We start from the raw sequence: 16,623 nt of genomic DNA, 5'->3' as shown, positions 1-16,623 counted from the left end.
TTCTACTTGCCCTACTCTTCGTCCTCGTCGAACTTAGGAGCCAAGTAGTACCTCAAGTAGCCACCTTGCAACTTGAACTCGAACAGTGCAGGAATCTTGTTTGTAAGCTTGATAGTCACAGTTTCAGCAAGTGTACTTGCCTTAACAATATCGTTCAAGTACTTGGCACCGAAAGTCACATTCACTGATTTGTTGAGATCAATCTTGATCGACTCTTTTCCATCCTTAAGGTCTGTATGTGCCTTAATTATAACCGATCCTGTACCTATTGGACCGGAAGCCATAAACTTGACCGAATCCTTAGTCACCAATATCTGTAGCGACTCACTCAATGTTCTCATATCTCTTGCAACCTTTGCAAAGTCTGAAGATGGAAGCGTTATTGAGCAATCGTGGTCCATATCCTCGATTGAAAGAACATCTGAGTCGATGTCCATTAATTTCAATGAAAACTCGGAGATCCGGTCCTTCTTTGGGTCCTCGAACACAACCAATAAGTTATCTGGGGCATCTTCGGCAATCAAAGTAAGGTAATCTTCGTTGTTACCCTGCTTCAACACCTTGGAAAGAGACTCGAGATCCAAACCAAGAACCAAGTTCTTATCGCAACGGAATCCTTCAAAACAGCCTGGGTCCAGCTTCAATGAGATAAGCAACACCCTGGAATCATCTATAGCCTGCAAGGTGATACCTTTTGTCTGCGAGCAGTTGAAATTACATAGTTTAACTGAGTCCTTAATAGCCTCAACGAGCTGAAATGAAAATTTGAAGTGTTAGTACTTCTGAAGAAAAAGAATGCCACAATTTATTATCATCGTGGCAATGCATCATTAAGCAAGCATGCCTGAGATGATCATGCCCTAAAGGAGAAAGGTTTGCGCAACGATATTTCCGTAAACACGAGTTCTTCTCCTTCCTTCTGGTATATAATTGCTGTAAAACTTACCCTCTTCATGAGAGATGCAGATTCGAATTTTCCCTCTAACATGTTGGAATGTCTTTATAGTATAAATTATAGATGTATGTATGTGTTTGTGTCGATGTTTTAGCACTTAATTTCCCAAGAATGAAATGGTGAAGAAGCAAAAGCTAAGATGAAGAAGGTAGAAAGAGGAACCGGTTCGCGTTGTAAAATTGAAAAAGTTGGATATTAGTGAGCGGGAAAAAAAGTTCGATCAACGCGACGCGTTTGGGAAAGAAGAAGAAAAAAAAAAAAAAAAAAGGGCGCTGGCATGTGCTTTAAGTCGATCGTCGGGTCTGCAGAGTTCCAAGGAGTAGGTATCTCTTTCCCAGATTCTAGTGACTACTGTATTTCTTGAAGTTAGATGATAACAAAGGACATATGATTGTTATTCTATTAAATTATAAAGTATGATGTGTTACTTTTTATGTACTCAGACTTGTGGCATTGTTATATAATAACTGCTTTATTTTACTAGTATCTAGGATGATACTCATATTGGTGAACAGAGTACTTGGAATAATGCGGTCTGTTGAGATCTGAGTATTGGGTATAAAAAAAAAATAAATAAAAGATGAAGGAAACTGAAATACGAAAAAAATATTACTTTTTTTTCTAGATTGTGCGAACTTCCGATAAGACATGATTGCAGACACTTTGTATTAGCATACAGGAACCGGTCAATTATCATACTCAATCACTTAGAAACGAGACATATATACACATAGAATCACAATGGATACAATAAAGAAAATGATATGGGGACCTGATCCCAAGGAGCAGTACAGGAAGTGCCAATCAACAATAAGGAAGAATAAACGTCAGATGGAAAGACAAATACAAGATCTTCAAAAATTGGAGGGTAAGACCAAGAGAATGATACGGGATGCTGCTAAAAAAGGAGACATGAAATCGGCAAGGATGTATGCGAGGGAATTCAGGAATATAGGAAAGACACAGCAGAGAATGTATGTGTCAAAAGCTACGTTAGACAGTATTGGAATGAAGATGGCAGAACAGCAACAGATGATCAAAATTAAGGGGTCGATGCAGAAATCAACCGCAATAATGAAAGATATGAACACGCTTGTGCATCTTCCGCAAATGAGCCGCACAGTGCAGGAGCTTTCGAAGGAATTAACAAAGAGTGGTGTGATAGATGAGATGGTTGATGATATGATTGATGAAAACGCATGGCAGGAGGAAGATGGCGATGAGGATGAAGAACAAGAGATCAACAAGATTGTGGACGATGTAATGGAACAGGCTGGTGCTAAGGTGTCGCGGAAAATGCCACAGACGCCGTCTCAGGAGGTTGAACAGCCAGCTGAAAGTCAGGCTGAGGGTAAAGAGACTAGTGATGATGAAATGTTGGCCAACATGCGGCAAAGACTTAGTGCTCTTGAAGAGTGATGCTTGGTGATCGGTATTTATACTTTTTACGCTCTGTTTGTGCGCGAACAGGTGTTGTTTTGTGTTAGGATACATAGAATACAAATCAGTACAAAGATAAAAGCACGGCAAGCTTCTTCATGCCATCAGGACGATCGACGCGAGTAAGACGGCGGCACCAAACAAAGAGTGATACAACTCTGGCAGTGCATTAAAGGCCTCGTTGGCACTTTCCGTCTGGTCTGCGATAGTTTGGGGAGAGAAAGTGGAGTGTGTGGAGTTTGAACCTGGAACAGTTGAATTGTTTTGCACCGTGTCGGTGTCATTTGTCAAACCGAAACCGAGGGTCAGGCTTCTGGAGATTTTCGATGTTTCCCAGATATCTGCATTGCTGGACACTGGAGGTGTTGTTAATGTGCTTGCTGGTGTTGTTAGTGTACTCGCTGCCGTTGGAATGTCGGTGACATTCAACACGAAGATCCCTGTTCCAGCGTATGCTAATGTTTTTCTGTGGATGCTGGTGATTGTAGAGTTTAAAGTTATCTGTTGGACCAATGTCTCGGTCACTAGATTGTCTGAATCTTCATTGTCGAGCCCAACGAACTTGAGGTTGTTGTTTTCAGCCTTTGCCTCCTCCCCAGTTTCCATCGTGGCGTCAATTCCATCAAGAATGATGGTAATTTTTCTGGGTTGCGGTTCTTCTTCTTCCTCCTCCTCTTCACATGGAGAATGCCAGAATATCGGGAAGCCCAAAGCGGTGAGGTTTTCCTCTTTCACGGCAACTAACGATTGCTGTGCCAACTCATCGTCTTCGCTCATACTTAAGGCATATCCTAGTTGCTCGTCCGACTGTTTGTTTTTGTTTCGGAACTCGGGAACCAAATAGATTTCACCGTTTGGTGCTTTCCAAGTGTTGAAATCTGTTTCCTGCTCGGCATAGACGTTCCTGTGCTGCTTAATCTCGTTCACAAACTTTGCCTTGCTGACATGCACCTTCTTTCCCAAAGCTTGCATTGCAAACAGAATGCTGAAAAATGCCGATAGTGAAAAATGCATTACTGGTGTTACTAAGTGAGCTTTTTTCGAACTGCTTGTGTTTTTGTGCTTTTTCGCTTGTGGTTCAGTACAAAAGGTTCTTGCTAGTGAGTATAATTAATGTTATGACACGTAAACAGGTCCTTGTTTATTTAACAAAATGAATGGTATTATTTATATGACGAGAAAACAAAAAGAAAAAAAAAATAGATAAATAATTTTTTGGAAGTCCTTTGGCGCCCATTACCCGTTTTGTACATGCCTAAAATTTTAAGCGCCCAATCTCCTAATACATGCAATAGTTATTATTCATCAGCTCAACTCTGCTTCTTTCGGTCGGAAATCTCTTGTTTCACCATTCCTGCTATTTTATAGTACGGCTGTGCTAGTGTAGAGTCTCTTTTGAGCGCTATTGGGAGCCCCATGTCCGAATCTGCACATATTTGACGATTAAGGGGAATAGATCCTAAATAATTAATACCAAGTCTTTCGGATTCCCTAAGTACTCCGTCATCACCGAATAGATGTTCCTTATGGTTGCAATTGGGACATATGAACACGCTCATGTTTTCTACAAGGCCGATTATTGGAATTTTCACTTTATAAAACATTGATATCCCCTTCTTAACGTCTATAAGTGCCAAATCTTGACTTGTGGACACTATTATAGCCCCACGAACTTTGAGAAGCTGGCCAATCGTAATCTGAACGTCTCCCGTGCCCGGCGGGAGATCAATTACAAGCACATCCAAGTCATTCCAGGCCACATCAAACAATAATTGCTGTAATACTTTCTGAAGCATCAATCCCCTCCAAACTACTGGACTGTCCTCGTGTGGGATAAGAAAACCCATTGACATGGTCTGGACCCCATAGTTTTGAAGTGGAATAAGCTTTCCCCTGTCTGTTAGTCTTGGTTCACCGTGTAAATTCATCAATTTAGGAATACTGGGTCCGAAAATGTCCGCGTCTAATAATCCAACTTTCATCTCAATTCCCCTCAATGCAACTGCAAGATTGGCCGAAACTGTTGATTTACCAACCCCGCCCTTGCATGAGGACACTAAAATAACGTTTTTGACCCCTGGAAGTGTGTGCTTTGTTGGTAATTTTGTATTTGGTGGTTTGAAGTGCGGAAGACCCAACGGATTACTATGGGACAAGTTTCGGGCACTTCCGTGCATAAGCCGCGCAAACTGGTATCTTAGCATGATGTATTATCCTATTTGTGGGTGAATTCACTCATGAAATTGGATAAAACCAAGCTCCGAGGTCTGCTTGATGGACGATTGAGCAATATGTGCTTCGTATCTGATTGGCACAGCCTGGGGCGATGGATATTTTCATGATGTCGCACTTATTTTTTTTTTTCTCATTGGTTGACTGGAGCACACGAAAATAAATGCCAGCACTAAGCAGGAAGGAGCATAAATGGAGGTTGGGAGTGTGGCTCAGTCCCAATTGCAAGCAGCATTTGACAGTTTGAGGGCCTGCTACTTGGAATTAAACGGTGCGGACAGATTGGATTTCAAATGCTGTGCAGGAGGCAATTCTATCGATATTTGTCGTCTGTATCCGGAAAGATACCGCAAGCACAAAAAGCGTTTAGACCAATTGAGGACTTACTTGCGGACATCCAGACACACTTCAGTGGCACAGAGCATGTCGAGTGGAATGTGAATGCTGTTCGGGGCATTATTCCCGCGTTGGGCACGCTTAGATCGAAGAAATTTGAGCCTACAACAATAACGATTGGTTTAATGCAGTCTGAAGAACTCCCAAGTGGTCTTTTAATGGAGTGTTTGGCACGTGATCCGTTTGGAATGGACAGCAATAAGTGGATTGACGGTGTGCGGAAGTACCGAGGTGTGCAGGTGGGGAAACCTGTCAGGCTTATCTATGAAGATGATGTGTCTAAAAGTGGTATTCATAAGGATTGCGATGGGGTGGAAGAGTTTCATGTAAAATCACCATTTCTCGACAAATCGCTCAGACTTGAGCAGAGGAGCAAGGCGGGAGTTTCTGTTTCTCGAATGCTGTTCAACGACCTTAACATTATGGATTCGGTAGACGTCTCGCTGCTAAGCAAATGCCAAGTGCTGATTGGCCTAAACTTGGGAGATGTGCAGAAGGAAGAGGTGGAAAGAAGCATTGGCAGCGAGAGTTGCATATTTGTCAATTCACCAATCCCCAAAGATGTTCCACATGGAGAGCTGTGCGTGGATGTGGAAAAGTTGCAGGCTGCAAATGCGGCAATAGGCAAGTCTGTGGACAATGTGAGCGAGTATGTGGAGTTGTTCGAGAAGTCGAATGCCAAAGCTTTGTTCACGAAGATCAACGAGGTGACTGCTGGATATAGACCGCTTGTGAACCGGCTGAAGTTGCTAGAACGTGCAATTTCGGGTTCGGTGTCCTCAAGTGCGTTTTTGACAGATGTGGAAATCGATGATATACGGAAAGAGATATCGAATTGGGCACGTGAGTCGCATCTGGAGTTGCAGGAGTGCGTCAGCCCGTATCTTGAAGAAGTATTTGTGAGGGAATTCACCAAGGTGAGCCGGATTCTATGGAATGGGGATCATCTACACACAGTGATGGCAGAATCTCTAGCCAGAGATGATGTTATCCCTAAGAAATACGCCGATTTGAGTCACAGCAAGGACCAGGGGTTCAGTATTGGGTATCACGGCTCACTAAGAGACTCTGGAAGACAGCTTCCGGGCCTCAGAAGAAAGATATACGCAGTTTCACCCGTATTGATTGCTGGCGAGGCAGATGTGGCAAGTAGTGGTTCTTCAAGCATGAATCCAGGTGAGGATCCCATGCAGAAACTGCAGAAGGAAGTTGTTGGCAGCAGATTGCGGGAATTGCAGTCGTCGCTCAACCGAATTATCGTCAAGCAGAACTTGGAAATCACTCTTCCTGTGTTTTGTGTCTCTACGGTGGGATATGTGACGAATTTGTGCGATCTCAACTCGGGGATTGCAGTTTTCGCGTTCAGTGTGGCAGTGGTGGCACTCCGAACCTCAAGCAAGGTTTACAAGGAGGTGGAAAAGTTCGCTGGTTGGTACTATGAGCGGGTGAGGAGAGCAGTTGACTGGACACTGGTTTATATGAACGACATGCTCAGCAGAAACTTGGAGAATTCCAAGCAGGAGCAAAAGGTGCGGGCAGATCTCGATGCGGAAATGAGGGAGAAGATAGAAGTGGTGGAAAAGACAGAGAAGATGTTGGAGGAGAGTACGCAGAAGCAGCATTGATGGTATTTATATTTATTTTATCGTGGGTAGCAGAATGCACAAAGGCATGCTATCTAGCAACTACATAGTAACAAAACAAGCAAAGCAGCAACGACTGATGTAGATGGATGGCGGACAAAACGAAAAAAAAAAAAATGAAATATAAAACGGAAAGAAACAACAACGGAGAGTGATGCATCTCCTCAGTCCACACTCCAGGTCTTCAACACCTTCAAGTAGCGGTAATCGGAAGGATCGCCGGACATACCGAAGGAAATCGGGTGGATCCAGATGAAGACTCCGATGACGGTTGCGTAGAGAAGTGAGTACCAAGCAATGGCAAACCAGCAGCGGTTGACCTTGGTGTTGATCCAATGAACAACGTAGCAGAAAACAAGCATGGCAAAGTATAGGGCAGGCATGTAGTGGTGGACATAGGTGACTCTTCCCATGATGACGAAAGGCAGGTAGTGGAAGAACCAGCCCAGGAATGGGAAGATGCCTCCCATGATGAAGAGGTTCCACTCGTCGTTCTCCGAGTGTTCGAAGAGGAGGTTTGAGTTGATGGATGGGGAGATTGCTTTCTTTTCATCTTTCTTTTCATCTTTCTCTTTCTCTTCCTCCTTCTCTTCCTCCTTCTCTTCCTCACCATCTCTTGGAACAACCTGTGCCTTACGGGCTATATCCTCAACAATGTTCTCATCATCCGGTGCAAAATCACCACACTGTCTCTGCCAGCGAAGCAAGTAGACGATGACAAGGCCGATAAAGAACAAAACCCCGACTGAAGAGGTCCAGGTGGTGGCCGGAGAGCCAATCATGAAGTAACGGACGTATTTGGGGTCCCAGGAGCACATGCGGATGCCCACATTGAGCGTGGGCCACTGCCAGAAAGAGGAGGCAAGCTGGTCGTCCTTCTCCTTATCTGGAAGCAAGGCGTTGTTCGTGGCCATCATGGCAATGTTCAACTGGATGAAGTCGCGCAAGAAGTTCGTCTTTGGAAGATGGAAGTCCTCGGGTGGGTTCGGCAAGGTTGGATTCGTGTGGCTCTCGATATTCCACCATGTTCTTTTATCGCGGCGGAACGGATCCCTCAAGCAAAGCACCTCACCTTGGCTAAAGCCCCATTTTGGAAGAGACACGCCTGGGGCGGCCAAATAGCAACCCATGACCTCGTGACGGAGCCGGAAGGAACTGGTTAAGGGATGTAGTCGGAGGTTGTCCTCATCTCCGTACTGGTGCATGATCTCGACGACCCAGTTGTCCTTGGCATCGCCAACAGTCATATCTCCGTATCCGGAGACCTCATAGCCGAGATTCGAGGACACGGGGGCGTTGATCTCGTGCGAATGGAGGTTTCTGCCGGTCATCTGGTGCAAAAGCCGCACGTGCATGCCATCCACAATGTAGTAAGGCTCGCGGAAGTCGTTCCGCTTGTCATCCCGGGTGAGTTCGAACCGCCAGTTGTTATTGTCGTCCTTGAAAGTGTACGTGGTCACCTGCTGCTGGCCGGATCCCTCCGGGTACAGGTTAGGGTGCGAGTGCAAGAGGCCGCCGCCCAAACCCTGGTTGCGAAGTGTAACTGTTGAATTGATGGTCATGATATCACGGGGGCCGGATTTCAACTCGGAACCGCGAAGATTGGCCTGGAAGAGCGAGGACATGGTTCCGTCGCCCGGTCCGGTGCCCGAGAGAAGGTCAAAGTGCACCTTGAAGCAGAGCAAAAACACAAGGAATGGGATGATGATCAAGGCAACGATCCTCGACATCCAGTGAGACGCGTACCTCCTGAAACCGATCTTTCCGGCACCAAGGCGGCCAAACCGGATCCAGAGGTCGGCAATTGTGTAAACGCCGACGACGGCGGTCACGAAAAGACCGACGAACTTCACCGAGCACACGCATCCGATGCTGATTCCCGTCAGAAGAAGCCACTTCCACCATTTGCGGCTGAAAGCCATCTGCTCCAATCTGTTGCGGTTGTGGAACCGGCACAGGCAGAAAAACGTCGCCACCGTGAAGAAGAGAAGCATCGAGTCCAAGAGGATGAACCGGGCAAGCGTTGTGTATGTCGTCTCGAGGCAGGCCATGAGTCCGAACAAGAAACACGTTTTGCGGTCAAATCCGATCTCTTTTGCGGTAAAGTACGCCACGGGCACCACAAGGGCACCGAAAGTTGCGTTGAACAGCCTCATCTTGACGTAATCAATGTAGTCCGGGTACTCCTCGCCGGATGGGAAGTCCCAGGACCCGTTGTAGCCGGCAAGATAGCCGGATAATCCAACAAGCATCTTTCCAAGCGGTGGATGCACATCGTGGTAAAACGAGTGCCGGAGATAGTACGAGCCGAACTTTCCAAAGTGTGCCTCATCCCACACCACGTGGTTGTTCGCACCAATCTTGTACATCCTCGTGAAAAACGACAACACCGTCAAAATTATTGGTGACACGTATTTTTCCACTTTCCAGTACTCTTTCTTGAAAGCCTTGCCTGACAAGTCCTCGGGCACCTTCAAGTTCTTTAGCTCTTTCTTCTCCTCGTCTTTCCTCACCAACTCCTCAATTTTCGCCTTCACCTCCGCATCGGTAGGTTCCGGCATATTCTATAATGTGTATCTATGAGTAGTTGTTTTCTTTTCCACTCAAACCTATTGCAGCGATCCAAGTATTCCGCTTCGAATTCTAAAGCAGACCGCACACGATTTTAAATATTCTCTGCTCTTGCAATTGCCAGCACCTTCGTCAATTATATGTGCCGATGGTCTGGGGAAAAAACGTGGTTTGTGGATTCGCTGAGGAAACTAAATAAATACAGCTCTACTTGTGGAAGCCACGATATCCTAAACGAAACGCATCGATGAAAAAAATTAAATACAATGAAAAAAAAATTTATGTAGAACACCAGCGGCCAGCGAGTGAAATTTAAGAGGTGCTGGCTGTTCTGGGCATGCTTGCGGCTTATTGACAGGTACGCGAAGATGGGAAGAAAGAAAATGAGGAAAGAAAATGAGGAAAGAAAATGAGGAAAGAAAGTGAAGAAATGAAAGTGAGGAAAATGAAAATAATGAAAATGAAAATAAATATGAAAATAAATATCAAGAAAATTCGCGCTGAAACGAGCACACCGCATAGGAACGAAATCGAGGCACAGGTTTTTATGATTCGGAGTTTTCTTAAACTCGAATGTACAAGTACAATCCACCTCAATTACACCCATTTTGAGCTATTTTGCGTTGCCTGAACTCGGATTTTTCGAATATGTTCTGGCAGCCATCTGCACTGTACTCTTTTTCCTTTTTCTCTTTTCCTCTTTCCTCAACCCTGTTCCAACTACAGTAATTATTAAGCGCCAGATACCTGGTATTAGATCCTCATTACTATCATTAAACATTCTATAAATTGTGTCTCTGCTCCCACCCGGCGGACGAGTCGGAGATCAGCGAGACTGGGTTTTCCGAGTTGATCGAAACAGACTCGCAGTCACTGTTTTCTGAATTTTTGTCTTCATCTCCTTCTCCATCATCCACACCATACAATGTCGGAGTTAGCGTGCGTACACTGCTACTAGTGTTCGGAGAAAAGGACAGCGACGAGTCCCGGTCCCTGCCCATTCTTCGTGATGCGATCATCTGCCGAACTCCATGCTTTTGGGTGCGATGTAGTGCCGATGGGTTGGCGGCACTTTGTCCGCTTTTCCCGCGGTGTTTGCCTCGAATGCCGTTCTGTAAGGCCGCCAGCTCCCGCTCCTGACCCCTTTGTCCGCCGTGTGCAGTGGAAGAACCCCGCTTTATCCGTGTCTGCATCCTTTTCAGCGGAGTATCCCCCTTCAAAACTCCGCCTTCTGCACTGCCACAAACGGCATTTTCTATATCGCCGCGTGCCTTCGTCCTTACTCTGGTGAGAGCCCTCATCAAGCCCGTGCTCATCCGGCACTGTTCGGCATCACAAGGGTTGTCCTCAACCAGTTCATCCCCATCCTGCTCATCATCCTGATTTTCCAAATCCTCATCCTCGTCTCTCGCCTTTTCTCCGCTTTCTCCGCTTTCTCCGACCCCCGTGTACGCAGATGCGATTGTCCGCTCTTTCCTAAGCGGCGGACCCATTCCTGCAACCGGAAATACTCCTTTTGGTGAGCGGATAACCCGCCTAATACCAACCTTTGAAGCGGAAACAGACCGTGCTCTTGCGGCTGCGCCACATGTGGCTGAGGTGTACGTTTTCAGGCCTGTTGTTTTCTCCTCGTACTCCTTCTCGGATCCACTCAAAGACCCAGAATCAAACCTGTCGGCACTCATTCTGGCGGCGTCTTTTGATTGGTGGTCCACCCGGACAACCCGGGAGTCCATATTGAGCATTGGCTGCTCGTCTTTCTCTTCGTAAGCGGGTAAATTCAACTTCTTCATGTCCTGCTCTATCACAACTATGTGTAGCAACCAGGGAATCATCACGGAGAAGAAAACTCCGCCCACGATGCTGCCGAGTGCACCAGGGAGCATAATCTTCCAAAAATACCGACCAAACCCGTATCCGCAGTGGTTAAAGATGCCGCAAGGCACAAGAAACATGTCCGCGACCACATGTGTGAACCCCATGGCCACAAAGGTGAAGATTGGGAAAAAGAGCATGAGGAACTTCACGTGAGGTGGCTTAACCATCATCTGCATGTATGTGGCGAGGCAAACGCAGAAATTTCCGGCGATGGCACGCACAAAAGTCTCCATAAAAGTGGCTTGTATCTTTCTTTTGGCGATTCTCAATGTTCCCTCCACGTACTGAGGATTCTTGAGGATTCCCCCCAAGTAGCAAATCACGTAAACCACGAATATCGTCGAAGCTAGGTTGACCCAGAAGGAAACCGTCCAGCTGATCACTAGATCAACCACTGAAACCGCTCCTCGCAAAACTCCGACCGTGAAAAACAGCACATTTGAGTTGAAGAGGTCCATTCCTGTCTCTATCACGAAAAACAAACCCAACGCATAAACTGCTCCCTGGAATAGCGACACTATTCCCCTGCAGCCCCTGTCTATAAGTCCGGCATCTTCAGCCTCGCACATTACGTAAAGCATGCCTCCAGCCGAAAAAAGCACTCCTCCCATGATCGAGTCCACAATTAGGATGTGCAACCGCAGTCTAGCCTTCTTCATTGACGTGGCAACAACTGCCAGTGCTGTCTCGTGGGGTGTGATGTATAGTGTATCGTCCACCATGATTTTGGATTGTGCTTATTATACTATATGCTTCTTTAATACCGGTTATGCTCAGACGCTATTCAATATCTATACACTGTGTTTTCTTGTGTGAAACCTGCAGTTTGTTTGTTCCTAGCTATAGTGTTGTACTGGGCTGTGTCCGATTGTATTAGTTTGTATTGGTTTATGTCCTGCTTTCTTTACTGCTTATCTTGAACACTTGCGTAATCCTATTATCTTGATCTTCTGCAATATTATTATCTTGATCTTCCGCAATTATTATCTTGATCTTCTGCAATTATTACCTTGATATCGTGCAATATTATTATCTTGGTCCTCTCCAATTATTATCTTGGTCTTCTCCAATTATTATCCTGATCTCTTGCGTAATTCTTACTATCTTGATCTATGCTAATATCCAAATCTGACCAATCCCCGTGATTCAGATTCTATTCACTTACTTTCTCTTCAGAAAGTCAAACGATACTCTATCTGAATGCCAATTATCCTTGCCCTTCAAAAAATCACCTTATATCGTCTCCAGATCATTTATATTTGGGAATACATGCCATATTTAAACATCTATGCTGGTACAAGGCTGAAATAGTCATCGCTCAGATGCCAGGAACAATAACAATGATTCAATCGCCCAGATCCCGTATTCGGCTAACCTTATTGCTCGTTGTGCGGCTGCTTTTTGAATCGCGATGCCCTCTTTTGATCCTTCAACCAACCAAATTGTTTGGCTCATCTGGCGGGCGGTAATTATCTCTTTTTTCTTTTTCTTTTTTCACCCCAACCACTGCACAGCCATAGCCACATTGCATACTAAAGGACGGAGAAAAACTTTTTTTGTTCCGGCGTCTCTCGTTGAATTTCTCAAGGTCGGGGTTTTCGGTTTTGGGCCAGTAGAAATCCTTCAAAAAAAGGTGGGATTCCTGTACCTATATTTTTTTTCCTTTAAGTGACCCGAACGAATCCTCTAATTGGATCTCTTTCGTTTTACTCTATTTATCTAGCACAGCTAGTTTGTACTATCATAGGTTATGACCTGTATGTGGGAGATGTCACATTCTCACCTTGCCGAATAAAGGCGCTTGCGACATTGTAAATATTTTTGCCGATTCATCCGCTTACTCTGATTGGACTTTCTCAAGTTTAAAGTTTTTTTCTATCCCACACGTTTTTTAGCGTCGATTAACGGGACTGTAGTCTTCAAACCCTTTCTCCGTTTGTAATTACGTCACCATTTCTCTATTTTATGCCCTCGTTTCCCAAGGACTTAACGTTCCACTTTTTGCTATCCACAAAAATTAACCATAAATAATATCCGCTTTTTTACATGCTGATATCTGCAGGATCGCCAAGAAATGCTCAGAGTAGTATTTTTTTATCATGTCACGTGTCTTCCAATATTATCAAGTCGGGGTTTCTCGCCTTCGTAACAATCGGACCGTTTTAGATTTGATGACTTTAAAAGTCTGTGTTTTCCGTGGGGTAAGAAGTTGCATCGTTTCTTTGTATTTTCAAGAGGTTGCCCACGATATTGTATTTAGTACTTGATCCAAATAGCAGAAAGTGCATTTCATTTGCCTGGTACACGTTCTATTCTCTAAACATAAGCATTAACTAGTTACAACAAGGGCGAAGAACAATTAGTCACAACTTCTCAGAGATATAATACCAGCACAATACTCACCTAACACTTTAACTTCCTTATTAAAAATGTAGTCCGCACAATATGGGTAAGTGTCTTCATTTTGCACACAGAACCTGGATTACACTATAGCTTTCTTATTAGTCATTTATTCTTCAGACTAAATAATCGTAATACATTAAATACAGGTTCAACCAGCATCAGTATCATACATATCTTCTCAGCACAATTAAACGTTTTCGCCATTTTTACTATTTCATACCTGTCTGATTTTCTTGCTTCCATACTAATATTGAACTGTTTCACTCTCCACCGATCGAAAATCTTATGAGTGTGAATTTTAGCTACTATTTGTTTGACATTTCATATGTCACATTGTTTATTGCTTTGCAGGTTTGAGAGTGAAGAACTGAGAATAATAAAGAAGCACATTATATTTAGAAATGTATGCAACTATATTTTTATATACTGCAAGCATTCAAATTCGAATACCCTGAGTAAAGTGAAGAGATGATAACTCGATATCATATCGTATTTCTTGTGTAGTATTTTAGTTAATTGGTTTAAGTGTGACGCCAATTACTTTGTGAGGTTTGTGTTATAACTAGTATTGGGTGTTTTTAAGGCTAAAGAAAGGAAAGGTATAAAAGTAAAAAGAACTAAGTACGAAGGTAAATGAACTGGATAAAAAGGGGAAATGCACATGCTTAAATACCTTTAATCCTTATGAGCGGGGCTTTCTTGGGCACAAACAAGGCAGGGCAGCTTTATGTAGACGCGACTGTCGACGCATCTGTTACATCTTGTTCATAAGTTGTATAAAAAGTGCAAGATAAAGTGTCGCTTTCCTATTTCGGTAGGATCCTGCTTTTGCTTGCTGTATCTAGCATTTGCAGTCTGAACAGCATCCTTGCACCAAAAGCCACATCTACCGCTGCTTTCAGTTGAAATGTTACAATAAGCGTTAGGTAGTGGTTTATTAGGAACAAAACAACTAGTATGTTACAATGATGAAAGAAATGAGTTGCTCTCATTTTATCTGCGGATTCTTCCCGTTTCGGAATTCACGACAAATGTGGTAGTTGTTAGGTTTCGACTTAAAAATACTCGAAATACATGGTTAATTATGTTCTATCTGGGCGAATTTTGGTGTATTGAAGTTAATGTTATCAGATTTGTAATAGCATCTGTGCTCAAGTTAGTGTTACCGGATTTGTACAGTATTTCGACATTCATTGTAGTATATAACTTGTACATAAGATTTAATATAGACACAAGAAGATATCTCTCGTGCTCATTGATTTATCACTTGAAGTTCTTTCTCCAATATATTTTTGTTTAATGATCTGGTTAACATGTGTGCTGGATTAAATTCGTCTTCAATGTACATCAATTTGATTTCCCTATCTAGTACGACTGCATCTGCCACTTCTAAGTATTTCCTATCTAGATCTCTATTTCCTTCTCGATGACCTAGTGTTGAACACATCTTTAAACCAGCCATGTTATCGTTCGCAATTATCATATATTTTGGTGCAGAGTTCAGGCATTCGAGAACGCGTTTTATACCCAAAGTATCAATGTATGCCCTCTCATATACCACGTATTCGACTGTTGCTGATGACGTTTGTGGTCTTGCTCGGTGTTTGCTTTTCCACTGGATTATGTTTCCATTTAAGAATACCATATATCCGTATTGTGGTGCTCTAGTAGTATCAGAGTCGAAAGTTGAGTTAGTTATGGTTGTGAGATTCCATTCATTTGGAGACGGGTAATCATTGGTTTTTCCCGATTCTTCCACTTCATCATCAGGAGTTACAGGTATAATTTCAGTATTAATGGTTTGATTCCTCCTATATTTCAAGTTAAATTCCTTATTCTGTATCGCATACATCAATACCTTTTCTGCTGTCTTAAGGAGTTTATGATTGGCCTTTGTGTAGAATCTTCCAAGGAATGAGGTGGCATAGGCTAAATCATATCTGACTAATGAAGCCATGAATTGAAGTTTACCTACTATTGATCGATACCTTTTTTGTTCTTCCTTGTTTAATTCATCTTTGATACCAATTGTTCCATTATCGATTCCCACCATTTCTTGGAGTATCATAATATCTTCTTTACAATTAATCGGCTGATTCACCTTCTTGTCCTTGACCTGTATTTTGAAATCATCAGCTATCCTTTGAGTGAAATCTCGTAATGATAGTTGGATTCCGTTTCCGTTCATATCAATATTCATTCCAAGAAACATCCGTGGACATCCAAGGTCCTCCATTTTAAATTGCGTTTCCAATTGCTTTACAACTTCAGTGTTAACTTTATCAGTTTTTCCGCACATTAATAGATAGTCGACATACAATGCAATGATGCAGTCACTTCTATATGCGATGCATGGCTCATGAGGGCACATTGTAAAGCCACGTGCTTCTAGTGCTCTCCGTAGCGTTTTATACCATATAAAAGGAGCTTGTTTAAGACCGTATAGTCCCTTGTGAAGTTCCCATACTTCATCATTATATTGTTTGACCTCATTTGGTGGCTCGAAGTAAATTGTGCTTTCGAGTTTTCCATTCAAAAATGCATTCTTTATATCAACCTGTTTAATCTTCAATCCATGTATGGCAGCTAGCGATAGGATCATTCGTAGTGAACTATGCTCTATTACCTCTGGATATGCGTCCGTGTAGTTTGTTCTTGCCTTCAGTTTGAAACCTTTCGCAGCAAGTCTGCATTTGAAACTTTTTTTCCCATTACCTTCATTCTTGACATCGTAAACCAGTCTCCCCGGGATAATGGAGGTAGTGGGTGGGATTGACTTCTTTGTGAGTGAGGTGTAGACATGGTATTCTTTCATTGTTTCCATCTCAGTTTGAATAGCTTCTTCCCACTCGCTTCTTTCGGGACTTTCACATACATCTTTATAGTTCCGAGGTATCTTGTATGTGCTTTTTATGTAAGAGTTGTGATTCAACGAATCACCTGGATCACACTCACGGAAGGTACTGTGATAGAGATTCCAGGAATTTCCGCTATATTCATTTCTGTGGCGGCAATATCTTGCAATGTGACCCTGCCTATGGCAAATGAAGCAGGTACAGTATTTGGTAAGTACATAATCCTTTCTCTTGAATGAACGAAATTCCT

The 16,623-nt window shown here is 43.4% G+C and overlaps 7 protein-coding genes across 7 annotated transcripts; 2 read left to right on the top strand and 5 right to left on the bottom strand.

The window, feature by feature from the left end:
* Positions 1–11: 11 nt before the first annotated feature.
* BRETT_005265 (uncharacterized protein) lies at positions 12–988 on the bottom strand (the record flags this gene model as incomplete). The annotated part of the gene is made up of 2 exons (XM_041283745.1): positions 12–752; positions 947–988. 2 exons carry the CDS (start codon positions 986–988, stop codon positions 12–14), a joined length of 783 nt encoding a protein of 260 aa, XP_041134697.1.
* A 708-nt stretch (positions 989–1,696) lies between these two features.
* Positions 1,697–2,374, top strand: BRETT_005264 (uncharacterized protein; the record flags this gene model as incomplete). Its single annotated transcript, XM_041283744.1, has 1 exon — positions 1,697–2,374. The coding sequence occupies one exon, from the start codon at positions 1,697–1,699 to the stop codon at positions 2,372–2,374; it is 678 nt and encodes a 225-aa protein (XP_041134696.1).
* A 117-nt stretch (positions 2,375–2,491) lies between these two features.
* BRETT_005263 (uncharacterized protein) lies at positions 2,492–3,367 on the bottom strand (the record flags this gene model as incomplete). Its single annotated transcript, XM_041283743.1, has 1 exon — positions 2,492–3,367. One exon carries the CDS (start codon positions 3,365–3,367, stop codon positions 2,492–2,494), a length of 876 nt encoding a protein of 291 aa, XP_041134695.1.
* A 338-nt stretch (positions 3,368–3,705) lies between these two features.
* On the bottom strand, positions 3,706–4,599 carry BRETT_005262 (uncharacterized protein; the record flags this gene model as incomplete). The annotated part of the gene is made up of 1 exon (XM_041283742.1): positions 3,706–4,599. The coding sequence occupies one exon, from the start codon at positions 4,597–4,599 to the stop codon at positions 3,706–3,708; it is 894 nt and encodes a 297-aa protein (XP_041134694.1).
* A 321-nt stretch (positions 4,600–4,920) lies between these two features.
* Positions 4,921–6,648, top strand: BRETT_005261 (uncharacterized protein; the record flags this gene model as incomplete). The annotated part of the gene is made up of 1 exon (XM_041283741.1): positions 4,921–6,648. The coding sequence occupies one exon, from the start codon at positions 4,921–4,923 to the stop codon at positions 6,646–6,648; it is 1,728 nt and encodes a 575-aa protein (XP_041134693.1).
* A 182-nt stretch (positions 6,649–6,830) lies between these two features.
* On the bottom strand, positions 6,831–9,227 carry BRETT_005260 (uncharacterized protein; the record flags this gene model as incomplete). The annotated part of the gene is made up of 1 exon (XM_041283740.1): positions 6,831–9,227. The coding sequence occupies one exon, from the start codon at positions 9,225–9,227 to the stop codon at positions 6,831–6,833; it is 2,397 nt and encodes a 798-aa protein (XP_041134692.1).
* A 792-nt stretch (positions 9,228–10,019) lies between these two features.
* On the bottom strand, positions 10,020–11,837 carry BRETT_005259 (uncharacterized protein; the record flags this gene model as incomplete). The annotated part of the gene is made up of 1 exon (XM_041283739.1): positions 10,020–11,837. The coding sequence occupies one exon, from the start codon at positions 11,835–11,837 to the stop codon at positions 10,020–10,022; it is 1,818 nt and encodes a 605-aa protein (XP_041134691.1).
* Positions 11,838–16,623: the final 4,786 nt, after the last annotated feature.

The sequence above is a fragment of the Brettanomyces bruxellensis genome, chromosome 2 (genome assembly GCF_011074885.1).
Source record: "Brettanomyces bruxellensis chromosome 2, complete sequence".
NCBI lineage: Eukaryota > Fungi > Ascomycota > Pichiomycetes > Pichiales > Pichiaceae > Brettanomyces > Brettanomyces bruxellensis.
The sequence above is the reverse complement of the archived record's forward strand: the minus strand, read 5'-3'. Positions and strand labels throughout refer to the sequence as shown.